Below are 19,597 nucleotides of genomic sequence, written 5' to 3'. Positions count from 1 at the left end.
CCTGCCCAAATTCAGAGGTTCATGCAACTTCGCCCAGGCATGGCCGTGCTTCTGCTGAGTTCACAACAGGATTGGGCCCTGATTAAATGATTTCAGGATTGGAGCTATAATGATTTCCTCACTGAGCACCCTGCATGAGAGGGCAAAGGCTAAAATGCAAATCGCTTTCTCTCGCTCTGCTCTGATACAGAACATATTGCTTCCCTGCTGTTAAAATGAATTAATCTGGCACTTTAAAAAATGTGACTCAATCCAATAAATGAAGACAGGTTACAAGATGCCACATGGAATGATATTTTTTTTTTTTTTTACATTTTTCAACTATTTAGGACAAAAAAAAGTTACACTGCTCGACTCGGTTCATTTAGTTACATAAATAAAATTTTTATAAATATCTCTTTATAAACAATATATAAATAGCTTTACAACATAAATACATTTATGCATGACATGGATTTTCAAACAGCAATGTTATACAGCTGGCTTCATCAGTCTTTTGGAAAAGCACTGTCCTTTGTCCTGGTGAGTGTTTGTATAGAATAAGATAGAGAGAACTTTTTAATCTTAAAAAAATAAGAAAACCAAAACAGCTGGTGCCATGACTCCTCGTACCGAAAAGAAAAACACAACCACGTCGTCTGTCCCATTTCCGGTGTTCTCTTCTCCTCTAGGTGTCGGTTGGGGAGTGGCCAGACATGGCCATGGGGGGGGGAAATGTATTCAAAGCCCTGAAACAAACAAGAACAGGAAAATACCCATTAGTATTTCCTTTGTGGACAGCTTCCCATCAGCACAGAGTCCCCCCCGTCCCCGCCCGTAACAGTCCCAAGGGAGGTTGGCATTGGGAAGTCAACGGGAGTAGAGGCCGCCCTACTGGCGGGATCAGGCCTCAAGCGTGCCATCTGCCTGCCCTAGCACTGCCCGCCAGCTTCCCTGCTAGTAGCACTTAAAAGCTGAATCCTGAGTTGCTGCCTGCAGCTGTCCTGACTCCAGTTGGAGTTTTGCTTAATTAAAAGCCTATAAGGCCCTGCAGATTGGAGCTGTCAGTTATCTATACAGCCCCAGTGCTGTGTGCCTGGTGTTGAGCTAGTCCTTTCCACCTGCAACGAGCTTTACAGATGCCAAGGGGCTGCATCTTGCAGCTAGATCAGCGTGCACGGGAGGGCCTCAGCGCAGGGCTCTGACCACCACTCAGAGCTGGTGGCCGAGATCTGGCCCGTGGCAGAGATCAAATGGCATGCTGCTGTGTCTTGTTGCCACTGGGGTAGCAGAGCAGGCCCCTTGATGTGCAGCTATAAAAGAAGTTTCTTTCTGGGGAGAATTTAGTACATTTCTGAGCTTCAGGTGAGGGGGTTTCTTTCCAAAGTCCCGAGCTGGGCTGCTCCCTGCCTGGATAGTCCTTTTAGATCATTCTCTGAGCAACAGCAGGCGGTGGGACAACAAGAGCCGAGACCCTGTTGCTGTTTCGTATGAGCAGACCCACTAGCAAGCATAAAAGTCATTTGGGTCTGATGTTTAGACACACGCACCTGGCCTCTCAAATTCACAGACTGCAAAATGCCCGTTTGAAATTAACAGTGTCTCTGATCTCTCGTGTTAGGGCTGAATCTCTGTATTCTTCCATTTGCCTTGTTTGGCAAACGTCCATAGCCCATGGGGCAGATCCTTAGCAGATACAAATAGGCCACGCTTCATTGATTTCAATAGATGTAGGCCAATTTGGACCAGAGGAGGATCTGTGCCCAACTAGATTATTGCAGGAACGTAGCATATTGTGCTTGTGTGTAAAGTGCTCGACACACCTGTGGCCCTGCAGAAAGAAATAACTCGTGGCTTGGATTGCAAACAAGAGTGACCCTAAATGCTTAGTGTATCTGCATGTTGCCTGCTTTAAGAATCAGAGCCCTCGGACACTGCTTAGGGAACATAGAGTATACCCACACAGTCAGCCAGCAGTCAGAAAACCGCTAGTATCCCAAGGGCTGCCCTGTTATTGCTGATTAATGTGGTCATCGCTTGAAAGTGAAAATTCTGTTTCACATCGGACCTGGGACATACAACTCTGCCTGGAGACTTTTCACAGTCTAATACCGGACCAGATACAAAGGATGGGCTGGCAAAGGGATCTCTCAGGAGCTGTGTAAATGAACTGGAGAAGGCTCATGAATGTAAAACTAATGTTTCAAAATAAATGAATGGGAATATGGCTTAGAGCAAACCCTTCAGCCATGGCAGGCATTTGCTATGCATCCTTCACTCTCCTAAGCTACAGAAAATATCTCGCTACGCTTCCGAGCCCCCCCTAGGCCTTCATTTGGAGCACACGGTAGGTGAGTAACGTCCTTTATTGGATCAGTGTCTGCTGGTGAAAGAGACGAACTTTGGAACTTACACAGAGCTCATGGAGCACATGGCATTTATGCCAGACACCTGTGACTGGGCAGCTATACTTAGAAGCGGACTCTGTTAGCTTCCGTAGACTCCTCAGGGGTCAAGTTTAAACAGGAAAGAAGCTTGGTGACATCGCTATTGAACTGTCTAGGAGGCATTTATCAATGGCAGGGGTTTGATACAATTCCATTGATGTGGTTAAGAGCTCATACAGTGAGGTTGCTGGAGGGGGGGGGGGATTTACAGTGGGGGAGTATACGGTGTAGTTTTCTAGGATTGTAAAGCATCAATACCATCTTCTGATTTTCTGCTCCTACCAGAAGAGGGCATGGCATATAAGCAAACACCAACCATAGGACTTAATCCGTACAGCTCACAGACTAACTGTCCAATGAGTAAAAGTCCTGCCAGGCACCACCCCCTCCTTGGGAATCTATGTCTATACAGTGCACAGTCACCCCGGTGCCTGCTGTGATCACCCTGACAAAGCTACACTAACGAATCCCACAGCAGTGGCCCCAACCGTGGCAGTAACGCTGATAGACACGGCCATGGCTGGACCATCCCTGTAGTATTTTGGTTGTTAAATCCGGGCAGGTGCAGCGATTCCAAGCAATAGACATTGTTGCTGTGTACTGTACATACAGTAGATAAGCAGGCATGTATGTGTGTGTATATATACTCTTCCAAGTTTGTGCCAAATCTTTAGAACAGTAGCAGTGCTAATTATAATTACCCATCGCCTCCAATTTAGGAGTCAACAGGTGCAAGCCAAATCTGGGGCAGGTTGCATGGAAAAGTGGCCAGTCCCGTAGATTTGGGACCCGGTGTCCTTTCAAATCGGAGGACTTTATCACTATATATTACAGTCCCACGCACCCCAAAATAAAGGATTGACAAGCACACCTTAGCTACATGGCCAAGTACATGGATGTCTGCTCTCCGCTATGCAGGAGTTATTCCACTGAAGCCAGTGGAGTTATACCAGAGGGAGTGCAGAATCAGACGCCTGGGATAGCACAAATGTCACTTCATGCTTTCAGACGGCCTCCCTCTTGGACACAGAAAGAGACAGACTCTTGTCTAAAATCCATGTTCTGCTGTCTGGGCTCACCCCAGGGCAGATTAAATCAACAGCCCCACCAGAAGAGGGATCACCCTTTGGTCACCTCCACGGAGGGTTGGCATTGGAAAGGCTTGTGCTAACCATGGTATGACTCTGCAATCATTACGACAGCACCCAGCCCCATAGCACCCCCAACCACCCAGTGGCAGTGATGGTAAGTGAATGACCAGGAGTGTTTTGCTGGAGATAGGCAACACACCTAAAAGAAGAACAAGAAATTGGGCAGACTGGGCAATACCCTTCTTTGAAATACAGCTGCACGCTGCAGCCCCAGCCCCTGTCATGCGACTGTAGGCAAACCTGGTCTCCCTGACACGCACGTATTTCCAAGCGTCTAGATGCCACCATAACGGGCGCTAAGAAACGCACTAGAGCGGGCAAAGAAGTGAACTCGTACCGTTGAACGGTCACATCTTGACTCATACTAAGGTGGCAAAGATGCAGGACTTCAACTAAGCTGCCCTTTAAGCAGCCTGATTTTCAGTCCGGGACTTTGATACCTGGCACGTTTTCTGGGGGCGGGGGCGTTCTGTACACATTGAAAAAAGTGTGTTTTACCCCCTCAGATATTTTCTAGTTTGTCTTCTCAGCTCTTATTTGTTTGCTTCTCTGCCAAGACCAGTAGTTTGGGTGAACCCAACTGAATTCTCCAACGTGCCCCGCAGCCGTGCTTGGCCCTTAGAGAGAGGGGGATGCCTGCCGAGATGAGCACGGATGCTATGGGGATGGGCGTCTGGCAAACACCTTTGATCGTTCCAAGCAGGTGAGGCCCTAGCTTGATCCTAGTGGCCTTGCCAGGATCAAAACCAGGCGTCACACGCTGGAATCTGGAGTTTCCCTAGGCTGCTCCTGCCTATTAAATATAAGGGTGACTGCAATCCGCTGTGTCCCCCCTGGGCCTTGTGCATCCTGCTGGTTCCCACCACCCTGCCCCAGAGGTGGTTGCATTTCTGCCATGGGAGAGACACTCCCTGTATTGATACAGAGTCCAGGCCTGATGCCCTTGCTGGAGGATTCAGTGCTCTGGGGTGTCCCTACACCTCTGAGTGCCGGAAGCTGGGACTGATCTCTCTGAAGCATCTGGCCCCTGTCAGAGCCAGGTCACTCGCCTGGCTGGACTCTTGGTCTGAGCCACTCTGGCCCTTCTGGTGGCTTTGGCCGGCCCGGGGCGGGGCGGGGCAGGGCAGACAGTCAGGGGGGTCGGTTCTGCCCATAGGCGGGGGCATTCAGAGGCTACGGTGCAGGGGGACAGCTAGACCCAGAGGGCCAAGGCAGGTGCACGGGGGCGCGGCTGCAGGGGGCACTCACCGCCGCCAGGGGTCGCCGCTCTAGCAGCCCAGGCCGCTCATGGAGCCGATCCGGTCCAGTTTCAGGCCGAAGCAGCCCTTGGACAGGCCCTTCTTGCTGACGCCCTTGTGCCGCCGCGTGCCGGGGTAGTCGCGCAGCAGCCGGGCCCAGGCGGCCCGGGACTTGGTGTCCACGCGCAGCTCCCGCAGCAGCCGCGAGCCCGAGCCCCGGCCGCCGCCCGCCGTCTCCCCTCGCTCGGGGCCCGCGGCCAGGCTCTCCGCCAGCTCGTGTCCCGGCGCGCTCCGGGGGGGCTGCAGGGCAGAGCGCAGGGGCACGATGCCGTGAAAGCAGCACAGACCCCCGGCCCCGAGTCCACCCCCCGGCCCCGGTTCCGACCCCCGAGCCCGATTCCAGCCCCCCGGTCCTGAGCCCAACCTGCACCCCGGTACCGAGCCCCACGGCCCCCCGAGCCCGGTCCCGAGCCCAACCCCTCCCGGCCCCGATTCCAGCCCCAGGGACCCCCCACTCCCGGTTCCCAGGGCCGGGAAACGCGGCGCTAGGGGACTCTGTGCCCCCCGCCGCCGGGCTTGCGCGCTCCCCGGGAGCCCGTTTTTCTCGGGCATCTCCCCGCCCGCCCGCAGGTTGGTGCAGCTGGACCCGGTGCCCCGTCCCGCAGCTTTTCCCTTGAGCCCGACCCCGCCTGGCCCCTTCGGGTCCCAGCCCCCTGCAGGCTGCTGCTGCCTCCTGCAATGTGCACCTCGGGCCCCGTTATGCACCTGCCGCCCGCCCCTGACCCCCCGGCTGGAGGCTGGACAGCGGCACCCCGCAGGTCGGGGGTCCAAACGGGGGACTCGCGGCTCCGCTCCCAGCCCCCTGGTCCCTCAGCACCAGGGGGCGGAAAGCGGAGTTCAGCCCTTCCCACGGGGCAGCGCCGCAGCCCGCTCCCCGCTGATGTCCCAGAGGCTGGGGCGCCTTGCCCGGGGGACGCGCAGGGAGACCCTGAGACCCTGGGGCGGGGCGGGCTGGGGATGCGGGGCTGGGATTGGGGGGGATCTGCCCCCTCGTTATCCAGAAGCACCAAGCAGGGCTAAGGGGGCAAAGGACCCCCCCCCCCATTGTCCAAGTTCCCCTAACTCCTCGCCTCTCCCTCCGGGGGATCCCCCTTAGCGCGCTGGGGAGCCGGGGGTCCTGTCCCGTCCCTGCACGGAGCAGCCCCCCGTTACCTTCTGCTGGGGCTGCGCCGCCGGTCTCGCCTCCAGCCGGATGGACAGCAGGGCCAGGGAAAGTCCACAAGCCAGAAAGTGTGAGATCCGCATCCTGGGGGGCAGGGCCCGGGGGGCTCGGAGGTCGCTGCGGCCCCGCTGGGAGAGGGACAGAGGGAGTCGCGGTTCCGCGCGGCGAGTCGGTCCTGGCTGCCTGCTTGGAAGTGCGGAGCGGGGCTTCTCCTTCATTCATTTATAACCCAACCTGCCCGGTGATGTCATCGGCGGGCCAGGTCCAACCCAGCCCCCTGCTTAACAATGGCCGGGATCGCGCCCGGGTCTCACTTCGCACGAGCCAGGGGCACCAGAGGGACTCGCTTGTTTTCGGGCAGAAGTTGCTTCTCAGAAAGCGAACCAGCCCCCCGCCCCTCACCCCCTTTCCACTGGGATCCTGGGGGCTCGGGTCCCTGCGGGGGGTGGCAGGAGGGGGCGGGGTACAGGGCGCTTGGGGGATCTGAGCTGAGAACAGGGGCACTCCCCACGGGTGGCCAGCCCCGGCCCCCAGCCCGCTCCTGGGTCTGCTCCCGCGCAGGGGAGGCGAGCCCGAGGCGAGCAAGCTGCTTCTCACTTGGCGCTTTTCATTCAAAAAAGGCGGAAATCTGGGGGCTCCAGACAATGCCCAGTCTTCTTTTCACATGGGGGGGGGGAAGCTCCCAGTTTGCTCCCCCCCCCCCCCCAAAGGGCTGCCTGCCCCGCTTTGGGGGCTTCCCCCTTTCCCCCCTGCCAGGAAGTTGCACTTTCAGGGGGGGGGGGGGGGGGGGTCGAGACCCCTGGTGTCGCCCCCCCACCCCACCCCAGCTGATCCCTTTGCTACAGTGTACGCACGGCCAGGGAGTGGGGGCTGAGCTGGCAGAGGGGTTTGCCCCTCCCAGCTTGGACCGAGCCTGGCAAAGCGAATCTGGCCTCTGGTGCGATGGGGGGGGGACACCCCTGGGACCGGGCAGTGTCTGCCCTGCCTGGCCGCCTTCGCCGCGCTCCTGCTGGCTAGGGGTCGCTTCGGTGCTGCTTTCCCTGCGCGGCCGGTTCCGCTCCAGAGCTCGCAGCGAGCTCCCGGGCACCCCGGGGGTTCCCTCCCCAGCCAGCCAGCGAGTGGGGCAGGAGCCCCGAGGCTCGACCCGCCCCCGGCTCGGTCCCACTCCATGGCCGGGCGAGGGCTGAGCAGCGGCGGGCGGCTGCCCCGGCTCCCGGGCGCCAGGCGCTAGCTCCGGGTGCGGCTGGGGGCCCGCGCGGTGCAGGGACGGGGCCCGGGGCGCTAGGCTCGGACACCGCCTGCATCCCGGGGCATTGCCAGGGGGAGCCACCCTGCTGCCCCCAGGAGCCAGGTCCCCGCCGCACAGCCAGGAGGCAGGCGGGGCTGGGGCAGGACAGGTGCTAGGAGCTCCCTGCGCCCTGGCTCTTACAGACCCGGCAGGCAGAGCCCCCGGGTGAAGCTAGTTGGGGGGCGCTGATTACGCAGCGGGGATCCATCGCTGTCAGGCCTGTCGGGGGTCAGGCCCGCGCCCCCCACCCGGCTGAGTGCAGTGAGACGCTGCCCATCCCACCCCCTGGGCTGCTGGGCACAAACGGGCTTGAGCCATGTGAACAAGGAACTGGAAAGCGAGTCTCTCGGGTCCTTTTTCCGTCGTCGTTGCCAGGCTGGGATAGTCGGAGCTGCTTTCAGCTCAAGGGTTTGTTCCTGGGGAGTTTTGTGTGAGTGGCAGATAAAGGAGATTGGCGGGTTGTGCCCTGGTGATGAGCGGCATCCCAGGGCATCCGTGCAGGAAGGCTGTAACCGAGAGCAGAATTTAGCCCAATAGCTTATTTTCTGGCTAGAACTTATTTTTCTTTCCAAAAGAGCCTGTGCAAAGGATCTAGCCGGGAATCTGACATGCAGCCACCTCTGGGGGCGGAAGGAGGCAGCTTTTAACAGCTCACAGCAACACTAGGTAGTTTAGGAGAGGAAGGGAAGAAAGGCAGGCAGAATTCAAGTGGGAGACCAGCGTCAACTCCCCAGCAGTGGCTGCATTTCAGGGATCTCTGGAAACCCCCTTTGGGATCGACTGCCCCAAAGTGTCAATATTAAGGGTCATGCTTATGCTCCCGGTTGGGAAGGGGCACTTGGCTGTGCCTAACCAAGGCACAGTGCACTGATCTAGTCTGAAATGGCGTTCCTAGTCCCTCCCAGGCAGAATGCATCAGTGAGGACATGAGGGCCCAGCTCAGAGGGGGTAATCGGAGAATCTGTGGGTGCCACTTGCTAAGGTGCCCGCTGCCAGGTTACGCAGGGATAGCCGCGGGGCTGCATCATGCCCTGGCTTAGACCTTACAGCTTTGCCCCCTGTGCAGCCCTGGAGGCGCAACCAGTGCCTTTTGGGGGCTGGAGGCTGGCCATGCTTTCCCAAGCCAGGTGCCCGGGGCTCAGGGTGCTTTACCAGCCCAGCCAGAGTTGTTATTCCAAGGACCCCGCTTGACCACGGGCTGTAAAGACGTGTGCTATAGCCCACACCAGGCAAAGGTGGTTTCCTTTTCTGAAACCAGATCGAGGCGTCCCGCCAGCTCCTTGGACGTGGGGATTGGGAAGCCCAGCGGTGGGAAGGGGCAGGCAGGGTTAATAGTGAGAAGGCCGTCCCTTTCCCTGCTGTGGCTTGGAAACGTTTTAGAGGCTGTGTCTGTGCTCGGATCTGACCCTGCAAGCCCTTACTCCGGTGAGGAATCCCATTGATTTCCAGAGAGCCAACTACCTGAGGTTCATGCCCTTATGGCCCTGCATGTGTAACCCATCCACCACCATGCCCTGTAGATGATCTAGGTGTCAGGCAAAGGGAAGAGCAGCGTGTGGGAGAATCCCAGGAGGACGTGATTACCCAATATCCGTCGCTCTGAAAAATGCCACCGTTGTAAGGGTTAAACCGAAGGTTCCCGCCTAAGCCACAGGTGATTGCAGTGATGCGTTTTGCGGCTTGGGTTGGGGTTAACTGGAAAAGGAAGGAAGTGCAAATGGTCACATCCATATCTGGCAATGAATTGTTTTGAGTCAAACCTCTTAAGGGCCCCAAATCTACGAGGTTTGTACTGTGTCTGCAGCCGGACTGATTGTGGCAGGTTCTTCGGCAGTGTCTGGGAGGAGGTAGAAGCGTTCCTCTAGGCCCCTTTTTAGACAGGGACGGAGCATAGAAAGGCTGGTAGCCAGGGGAGCTGTTGCCAAAGGGTGTGGATTCAAGGGTGGCGAGTTGTATGGGCCTGTGGTGCCTGGGCTCCAGCAAATTCAGGGCCTGGGGAGCCCGGCTCCACCAATGTTCGCGGCCGGGTCTCTCCCCCGCCTGCTGCCCCTGAGTGTCTCTGCCTGCTCTGGGCACCAGGTGGCTGCGGCCGGCTACAAGGGAGCAGTACCGGGGGGAGGGGGGAAGTCTGAGGTGGCTGCTGCACCTGCAGAGGGAGGAGGCGCATGGCAGCCCCCCCCATCCCTCCTGGCAGGTGACTCCGAGTTGTCTCTGGGGGGGCTTATCCTGACTGGACCTCCTGAGCAGCAGCCTGGGGGGCGGGGCTTGGGTGAGTGTTGTGCTGGGGGGCTGGGGAGGGGCCCTCCCTCGGAGCTGGCTGCTGCTGGTGGGGAAAGGGCTGAGGGGAGTCCTCCTCTCTGGCACCCCAGCCCCGGGACGGCCTGCCTGTTGCACCCCAAACTCCTCATCCCTGGCCCAGTCCCACGCCCCGCACCCCAACCCTCAGTCCCAGCCCAAAGCCCACATCCAGCACCCAAAGCCCACATCCAGCACCCAAACCCCGTCCCAGAGCCTGCACCCAGCACCCAAACCCGCTCCCACACCCAGCACCCCAAACCCCCTCATGCACCCCCTCCTGTACCCCAACCCCCATTCCAGCTCAGAGTCTGCACCCAAACTATCTCCCAGAGCATGCACCCCAACCCCCCTCCTGCACCCCAACTCTCTCCCAGAGCCTGCACCCCTTCCTGCACCCCACACTCCCTCCTGCACCCCAACCCCCTGTCCCAGCCCAGAGCCTGCACCCCACACTCCTGTCTGCACCCCAACCCCCTGCCCCAGCCCAGAGCCCACACCCAGCACCCAAACTCCCTCCCAGAGCCCACACCCCTCCAGCACCCAAACTCTCTCCCAGAGCCTGCACCCCAAACCCCCTCCTGCACCCAAACTCTCTCCCAGAGCCTGCACCCCTGCCTGCACTCTGCCCCAGCCCAGAGCCCACACCCAGCACCCAAACTCTCTCCCAGAGCCTGCACCCCTGCCTGCACCCTGCCCCAGCCCAGAGCCCACACCCAACACCCAAACTTCCTCCCTAAGCCTGCACCCCAAACCCCCTCCTGCACCCAAACTGCTTCCCAGAGCCTTAGATGGGGGTAGGAGGGGGGAGAGGCGGGACTTGGACCCATTCCAGGCACCACCAAAAATTATACAAACCTGCTGCCCCTGTTCTGACCTATCGCAGGTCTTGCTGGACATCACCACAAACTCACTAGGGTCCAAGGCCTTGTCCCTCCATCTCAGACAAGTGTTTGGGAACCTCCTGGCTGGTCAGTGACATTCCATGAGCTACGAGAGCGGTGGCCCTCTCCCTGGAACAGAACTTTGAGGAGGAGAAGGACTTCGTAGCTTCCTGGTTAACGTTTTGATTGAAATACTGAACCGGTCCGAAAGCCAAGTGGGAAAAGTCTGATGCTGGGCTCAACACATCCAGAGATGTTATGACACTGGAACAACTAAATTGGATCTGGATTAATGGCTATTGCTTGGCAAAGGACTTCATCTGAGGTGCTGGAAAAGCAATAATGGTGCGTGCATAAATGAATTAATCAGAGATGTGGCCATGCTGCCAGCATGATGGAGGGTGAGCTGCAGACCCTCGCCTAGTGCATGTGATGATAGTCTCCGTCCAGCCACACAGAGGACTCAAAGCTCTTTTGCTGAGGTTGTTTAAAACGCAGTTTCAAACCGGTACAGCTTCAAACATTTTAAACACCGTTTTGGCTCTAGGTCCAAAGTAGATCCCAAGCTTTCAACCCACGTTCTAACCTCAGCTGATGTGACATCATGCCAGCAAAGGTGAGATCCAGCCCCAGGGGGACTGACCCAAAGAAGTGGCAAACAAGCAACTGTCCTTGTCCCTCTCATTTTTTCTTCATTTAGGGGATAATTTTCTGTATTGGCTTGTTGCCTGGGCTCATGGTTGCCCTGACTAATGCCTCATCTAATTCCCTCAGCTCCATTGGAGATACGCAGGCCAAGGCCTGGCATGGACCATCCTGATGTGAAGGGAGAACACAGGTAATAGGGTTCCTAGCTGAAACCCCGTGCAGGGGAAGTTTGCTTATTAGACCCTTGATTTCAATGGAAGTTAGACACCCAAATATCTTGGAGGATCAGGGCCCATGTCAGTATCAGTCAGAAAATAACAGGCCAATGGGTAGCTGGATCGCAAGCAAGAGGTTCAAGATGCCCATAAAGTCAGCTGACCTCTGACCTTGGATGCAGCCCCAGCATGGCGCCAGTGCCCCAGGGAGTTCCCATTCAGGCTGATTTGAGGCCAACCCAAAAACCGGTGAAAGACTCCCCTTGACTTCAGAGGGCTTAGGATCAGGGCCCGTGGTGCACAGCGTACCTGGCCTGAGCAGTGGCGGCGAAGGGGTTAATCTCAAACCTTTGCAGCAGCTGTTCCATGGGAAGGAATTTCCAGGCCACTCTCTTGATAACGGGGCTGCTCGGCTCATTGACGTAATCACTGTCTCCTGAAACACCTGCCTCCCGGTGTTCCGGCCGCTGGCGCTATGCTTCCCGCCTGGCACTGTCTTGGGAACAAGCAGATGAAACCCCCGCCAGCCCCCTCCCCTTACCCCTCTGGGCCCTGGGGATGACAATACACCCCTGCAATGCCTTCACCATCCACAGCACCGTCAGAGCTTTAATAATAAAAGGGGATCAGGTGCTAGTGGGCCTGATTCTCATCTCACTGACTCTGCTTCTACCCCAGGGGTAACTCCACTGGCTTCCAGGGAGTCGCTCCTGATCGACACCGGCACGGCCACAGAATCAGGCCCAGTTAGTGTGACCTCATTGCTGCTGCCTTGAAAGCACCGGCAACAGAAATCTCGCCTGTGCCCGTGATCAGAGAGCTCCCACTCACGTGCAGAGACAGCACCAGGCCTGGCCTTGGGGAACGTGTCAGGGTATCTGCTTCAAGAACGTGCCCGGCAGTGAATCTGTGGCCATGTTCCTTCAAAGCCATCTAACATCAGGCACATGTAGTATCACTGCGAGTGAAGGGGGTATGGGAAGAAGAGGTGTCTATGTCCCCACAGCAGCTGTCTGGCTCTGAACCCCACTGGGGTGGGGGTGGGCAGGAAGGAAAGCCGCTGGGATTTTGTTGGGATAAGAGAACCCAGTGAGGTTTGGGGCCTCAGAAACCCTGCTGTCCTTTATGGCAGAGTTCAAGGATTTTAGGCTCCAAATGAAGGCTTTGTACTTATTAAAAGGGGGCGTTACAAAATGGGCTGTGAAGAGATGGTTTGAATAGGGTCGGTGAGGTGAGGGGATTTCAGTCTGAAAGGCCAAACACTCCAGCACAGGCTAGGGCAGGAGATGCACAGAGTGAAACTGCCCCGACTGGTTTCGCTGGCATGGCGGGGGCGCAACAGGTCGCCCGGATGGCGAAAAGGCGATTCGATTGTTTGGTTTTAAACCCCTCCCAGTTTCCATCCTCTCGGCTGTCGTTCGCAGTAACCTGGGCCAGCATTTTCAACCCTAGCGGCTCAAAGTCGGTCATTGAAGTCCAAAGGGAGGATCCTGGTTTTCAGAGGTGCCGCAGCTCTCACTGAGGTTGATGGGAGGACAAGGGTTCCACACATGTGAAAACTGAGTTACAAGGGCCCAGACCCTCCAAGGTGTCCAGGCACCTCAACTCCCATTGATTTTGAGGATCTAGGCTAAGATCTGGATTTAGGTGCCTTGCTTTAGGCACCTCTGTTTGAAAACGTTGGCCATGGTTTCTGACATGCCTGGGCACGTCTGAGCTTCATCTGGCCAGTTTCCACTGAACAAGACCTTGCCGCACAGGGTTTGGAATTCAAGAACCCAGGAAATTCTGATTGGTTCTAGATCCCCCCAACCCCTTTCCAGGGAGCTGGTCTTTCCTTTGGGTCCGTAACAGGGCACTGGTTCCTGGGCACATGCATGGCCAGTGCAGCTGTCCTAAGGCTGGCCCTTAGGAGAATTGGGCTCACCTGTGCCTGATGTAGCCAGTCAGGTGACATGATGTACGGTAAGCCTGTCAGCGGCTTAGCAGTAAGTCTAGCCAGCCTGCTGGTGGGAGGGTGTGTTGGTAGAAAAAGGTCTACAGGGAGCAGAAGTCTGCTGGGGGAAGCTGTCAGTGACAGTCCTAGCTGCAAAGGGTACAATGGACAGTTAAGTGTAGCCTTGAAGGCGGGCTGTGGGAAAATCTGCACCAGGAGTGGAAGGATTACTTGAGCTGGGGGACAAGAACCATGGGACTGTGAGGTGCAAACCCTAAAGGAGGGTGGCACAGAAGCTGCACCAGGTGGTGGGACCCAGGGGCGGTGATACTTGTTTTTCCAGGAACTGCCGCTTTGTTAGTAAGCCCCAGGAAGGCTGGCGTTATTGGGGGAACCACCAGCGCTGCGTGTGTGTGTGGGAGGATGTTCGTCTGACTGACTCAGGAGGTAACCGGAAGCAGTGGATGAGTCTGGCACTAGAGGGGTGAGTCCTTACTGCAGAGCCATTGATCAAATCAGATGTGCGGTTGGGGGAGCAGAGAGAGGCCCCTGTCTTGCGTTGCTCCCGCCCTTGTAGGCGCTATCTGCTTTTGGGTCAGAGATATGATGCTGCTGCATCCTTCTTCCCTGACAACCAGCAGGAATCGGGCCCCGTATGTCTGCTATCTGCCCAACCAATCATCTCCCCACCCCTCTCCCACTCCCCCAGTAAATTTGCTACTTAATAAATATTAGTGACCGTGTTATGACCGCGTTATAGGCAAAGGGCAATAAGGTTCACCCCGGCGGGTGTGGAGTAGAACTGGAGGCTATCTTTCTGCTGCTGAAGAAGCTAATGCCTACAGCACAAGGTGGGAATGACTCCCTAGTGAGCTCGTATAAGAATTTGTCACTTATGTTGTTTACAGTGGGCTTTGTCCTTCATGGCTGTAGGTTGGCATGGCCCATTAACGTCAGTGGAGCTGTGCTAACTGAAACCACCTGCGCATTCGGTCCATGTGTTATTTCAGACCCTCTTTTGTCTGTGCTGCTCAAGGTTCCCTTCCTAGCACCCTTAGCCTTGCAATTTGGCCTCTGCATGTCCCCACAGGGCTATCTTTGTGCCAATGCTGCAGTGTACAGGAATCTTAGGGTGACCGGAAGTCCTGATATTAGGAGCTTTGTCTTATATATGCAACTACCCCACTCCCCCCGCAAAAAAAATAAGTGTCCTGATTTTTCACACTTGCTATCTGGTCACCATAGGAACCTTCTGTCATTTTGTTCTGTATGATCTGGGTGCCCTAGTCTCTTTGCTGCTTCTTTGTGTGTTCCCTTTTGTCTGTTTCTTCCCCTTGGGGCTAAATCCAGGGCTGTCTCAGTGAGCTGACTGCGGGAAATGGAGTCCTTAGTTGAACGGGATAAAAATGATGCTATTTCACTTTTTGTGGGGACAAGGTTGTGTTCTTTTTCCTTCCACTCCCCGTGCCATGGTGATGGTATGCTCCATTCTTCCTCCTGCATCTCAGTTGGCATTTGTGAGGAGTGAGGGTCTGGTGTAATTACCCCCTAGCATTAATAATTATTAGTATCATGGTAATGCCCTAGAGGCTCCAGTGGAGATCAGGGTCACGCTGTGCTGGATGCTGCACAAACATGTAGTCAGCAGTCCCTGCCCAAAGACTGGACAGTCTGAAGAGAAGGTGGGTGAGATATCTTGTATTGGACCAAGTTCTGTTGGTGGAAGAGACTGAGACAAGCGTTTGAGGTCCACAGAGCTCGTCAGTTTGGGAAAGGTAATCAGCGCGTCCCGGCTAAATACAAGGTGGAGCAGATTGTTAGGGCTTGTCGACATTGGAAATGCTAAAGAGTAGATGTTCTGGCCTGGCCTACACTAAAAAGTTCAGTTAACATAGCTTCGTCCCTGAGGGGTGTGAAAAATCCACACCCCTCGGCGCTGCAGGTAAGCCGACCTAACCCCGGTGTAGCAGCCGGCGGTAGGTCAATGGAAGAATTCATCCAAGCAACTGCCTCTTAGGGAGGTGGATTAGCTACGCTGACAGGAGAACCCCTTCCATCAGTGTAGGTAGTGTCTACACTGAAGCGCGACAGTGGTGCAGCAACTTGTAGTGCTTCAAGTGTACACAAGCCCCTACCTACGCACGCCAACGGGAGGGGGGTCTCCTGTCACTGTAGTTAATGCACCTCCCTGAGAGGCTGTAGCTAGGTTGACAGAATAATTTTTCTATTTAGCGCTGTCTGCACCGGGGATTAAGTTGATTTAACTACATTACCCAGGAGTGTGAAAAATTGTGAGAGACATAGCTGTGTGGATATCAGTCCCCAGTGTAGACCAGCCCTTAAGAATAGGAGTTAAGACCTGTTGCAAGGGACCATTCAGAATGAAGTGGGCCATTAACATAGGACAGAGGAGGGTTATAGAGGCCTGGTCTATGCTAGGAAATTAAGTCTGTATAACTACATTGCTCAAGGGTGTGAAAAATCCACCCAGCTGAGCGATGCATTTAAACTGACCTAACCCCAGTGTAGACAGTGCTAGGAGAATCCTCCCACTGGCCTAGCCACTGCCTCTTGGGGAGGTGGATTACCTGTGTCCACAGGAGAACACCTCCAATCGGTGTAGGTGGCGTCTTCACTGAAGCAGTGCAGCATTTTAAGTGTAGGCAAGCCCAGAGTGTTGTAAAGAGATGCAAAACCAGTCTCTCTATTGAGTCCTTGATTTTGAGGAATGGTCGACGCTGGAAACTTACACCGGCGTAGCTCTGTGTCTCTGGGGTGTGAAAAATCCCCACGTAGCTAAGCTGACCTAACCCCCAGTGTAGACGGTGCTAGGTTGACAGAAGAATTCTTCTGTTGACCCAGCTACCACCCCTCGGAGAGGTGGATTTACTACAGAACCCCTCCTGTCAGTGTAGGTAGGGTCTATGCTGAAGCCATCCAGCTGCACCACTGTGGTGTTAAGTGTAGACAAGTCCCTAGGGTCTAGCAAAGTAATGAATTTAAGCTCCCAGGCTTGTCTGTTGAAGTCGTTGTACAGGCTTCCTTTGAGAGTTGAGAGGTCCGATATAGAGTGACCATTTTGTGAAAAGCGTTTGCCCGCGAGTCAGAGGGTGGTGTTTTTTTTTTTGTTTGTTTGTTTTTTTTTTTACAGAATATCAGGGTTGGAAGGGACCTCAGGAGGTCATCTAGTTCAACCCCCTGCTCAAAGCAGGACCAATCCCCAGACAGATTTTTGCCCCAGATCCCTAAATGGCCCCCTCAAGGATTGAACTCACAACCCTGGGTTTAGCAGGCCAACACATTCGAGCGCATAGGGACTGTCTGGTTTCACCCACACAGCGGCTGTTGCAGCGTTTGATGCACTACACCACATGTTGGGATAGGCATGTGTGAGACTCAGGGATCTCTTCCACCAACAGAAGTTGGCCCAGTGAAATACATTATCTCACCCACCTGTCTCTCTCATATCCTGGTACCCACCCAGCTACAACAACGCTGCCAAGGACAGACCCAGGATGGATTAGAGAGTGGGTGACTTGCCCACAAGAGAAAGCTGAGAATTAAACCTAAATTTCCCAAGTCCCAGTCCAGCATCTTAACCACAACACCATCCTTCCTCTGAGTCTGAGCATGACAGGCCACTCCTGTTGTGCACCAAGCTGTAACGAGGTGCCCCCAGGGGCAAAGCTGCAATGAGCTACGTGCATGGCTGGGACGGGCGAGCAGGCCTTCACTAGTTGTGTACTAGCACTCTGTATCGGATGACGATGCGTGTCCCGTCTTGGCAGTAGGCTGGATAAAGCTGTCTTTGCTGATGGGAACTGTCATCAGTTCCCTGATTTCTCTTCTTCACGAGCCTTCTGGCTAGTCCTGTAACTTCCCTTTCCTGTCTTTGCTGACTTTCGACATACCCGTGTGTCAGGGAGCCTGGGGAAGGGTGGGTTGGTGGTGCTGGCAATGGCAATGAAACGAATGGGATCCTTTGAGCGAAGGAGGCTCTTCAGGCCCATGGCCCAGGAAGAAGAGAGAGGGCCACAAGTCCTGCTAACGTATGTTCAGGACATAGTGAGGATGTTAGAGGGCAAGAGAGAAGCCCCTGCTAAGTTCATGCTTTGCCTTCTATAGTTCCAGAAACCAAACCCACGCGTGTCTCAGATGGCACACCAGTGCCTGAGGCCTCGGACTCCTCCCAGAGCACGTTCTGGTCACAGCTTATACTAATGTTGACCTTCTTCAGAAGCTAACAGCTGGGATTGTTTGTCTTGTTTTCTGTTCTTCTGAAGGAGGGGTGTTTGTCTGGGATCCCCCCCCCCGTCCCGTCCAACTCTACTCACAAGCTTTGTATCAGGTTGACAAGGCTGGATCTGCTACTACTGCCCCCACCCCTTTGGCCCCCCTGGGATCAGCTTGTGTTACAGAAATAACTTACCTGGGAAAGTAGCTGCTGTGGGAATGTCCCATAGTCATGCGGGAGAGGGTGGGGGGGAGAGAGAGGCCGGGCAGTGAAGAATGGGAGAGGAAGCCTCCAAGATACCATCTCTGTTCCCATATAGTTCACATGTGTGAACCCCCGGCTAAGCTCCTTTGGGCTGGTGACTGTGGCGAGACTGGGCCGTGGCAGGGGCGAGCACATGTGAGAGAATGGGAGGTGGTGGGCGCGGGCTGGTACGGGGGTCTCAGGCGGGTACGACCGGAGCAGTAGCTCTCCAAGGCTGAACTGTAGTCACTCAGGGGTGAGGGAAAGGTGAGGGAGGGAACCAGAATGACCCCGTCGTGAACCGCGACCTGAGCAGATTTATGCGCCGTGGATGATGCGGCGGAGGCTGTCGTGCAGCTTTGCAGTCCAGATAACGGCGTGTTGTTTTGGCTCGGGACGTGCCTGGGAAACGAAACGGGTGATGTTGCTATTCCTGCGGAGAGCCGTTTATTCTGGGGACGGTGGGGTGGGGGGCGGGTCCGGCTGCCACACGAAAGTTCAGGGCCTGTGTGGACGTGCTGTGCTCCACAGAGCTAACCTTTTGCAACCAGACAGAATAACAATGCGAACCAGCTAGGATATAATGCCCAGTGTTTGCTTGAGATACAAAGGCACAGGGCTTTCACATGAGGTAATACTGATAAGTTACGCTTGCATTCACTCCTCAGCCTGCCAGAAAGCAGCGTGGCCAGCCTGTCAGCTGCTTGCGGGCGAGGCTTGGGCAGCCAGATTGGAGCTAGCGTGCAGGGAGTGCTGAATCGGCAGGACGAGGGCTGCCGTGGCCGCTGGCCGCGGGGTCTCTGACTGAGGGTGACACGATGCTCCCCACCCCCGCTTCTCCGCTCTCGGCCGCCCTAAGGGCAGAAGCACGAGCATTTTCTGTCCCAACCCGCTGCTGTTCTAACCCTTTCGGTGTGTGTAAGGTGGGGGTTTCAAAGCAGAGTGGGTGTGTGTGATGAATTTTGGGGGGTTCGTTTAGGCCTGGCATTTCCCCATACGGCTCGGGCTCCGGGATATACAGAGTACATGGCACAGGCTGGAGGAGAGTGGCTAATTAGCCCCTGGCTCACACAGATATGTCCAGGGCCCCCGATACCACCGTCCCTCCCAGTCTCTGATGTTGAACACCCCCGGGAGGCAGGGCAGTGCTCTCATCTCCACTTTACAGATGGGGAACTGAGATACAGAGACTTGGGGGCAGGCTTTTAAAGGCTTTAGGGTCTAGCTTCATTTTTAGGCATCTAAATACCTTTAAAAATCTGGCCTTAAATGTCTCGTCCACGGTCACAAAGGAATTCAACTGAGGTCACTGTCTCATGCCCTAACCACTGGACCATCCTTCCTCCACCTAGATTCCTGTCTCCTCAGTCCCTTTACAGCTCCTTTGCTATCACCGTTCAGCAGTTTGATGTTTTCCCTTCCTTTTGCTCTGCCCTCTGCTACCACCGCAGTAAGGGCTACAGGAAGAGGGATGCATTTCTCCCTGGCCCGTCGCATTCTCCTCAAACGTTTATACTGCAGCTTTCAGAGCCGTTGCATGCTGCGAGACATTTGTCATGGGCTAGCACTGGGCCGACGGGGCGCTTTGCAGAGGGATCTAGGCAAGGCCATTGCTCCAGTGAGTCGGCAAGCTAATCTAGACTTAAATGAAGCCATTTATGAGTGAGGGTAGACTTCCACTCTAAAGTAGGCAGGGACAACTTCATTCACGTCAGTAGAGGGATCTGGTTCTGAGGTGAGCCCTTCAAGTCTGACATAAACATTGTACTTCTTAGGCAGGCAATCATACCCTCCAGGGTAGCCCGTTTGAGTTGGAG

The 19,597-nt window shown here is 55.5% G+C and overlaps 1 protein-coding gene across 1 annotated transcript; it reads right to left on the bottom strand.

Moving 5' to 3' along the window:
* Positions 1–363: 363 nt before the first annotated feature.
* Positions 364–6,219, bottom strand: NPPC (natriuretic peptide C). The gene is made up of 3 exons (XM_034782679.1): positions 6,028–6,219; positions 4,826–5,115; positions 364–728 (listed from the first exon to the last, which is right to left on the bottom strand). The coding sequence occupies exons 1-2, from the start codon at positions 6,118–6,120 to the stop codon at positions 4,846–4,848; spliced, it is 363 nt and encodes a 120-aa protein (XP_034638570.1). The 5' UTR covers positions 6,121–6,219; the 3' UTR covers positions 364–728; positions 4,826–4,845.
* Between the last annotated feature and the right edge of the window lie 13,378 nt (positions 6,220–19,597).

Source organism: Trachemys scripta, chromosome 9, assembly GCF_013100865.1.
Source record: "Trachemys scripta elegans isolate TJP31775 chromosome 9, CAS_Tse_1.0, whole genome shotgun sequence".
Lineage (NCBI taxonomy): Eukaryota > Metazoa > Chordata > Testudines > Emydidae > Trachemys > Trachemys scripta.
Note: the sequence above shows the minus strand (reverse complement) of the source record. Positions and strands in the feature narration are given on the sequence as shown.

Excerpts from the sequence above, each read along its gene's own strand:
- NPPC (XM_034782679.1), bottom strand. The coding sequence starts at position 6,120 with ATGCGGATCTCACACTTTCTGGCTTGTGGACTTTCCCTGGCCCTGCTG. Across the intron at positions 5,116-6,027 it reads CGGCGCAGCCCCAGCAGAAG|CCCCCCCGGAGCGCGCCGGG; the intron begins GTAACGGGGGGC and ends TCTGCCCTGCAG.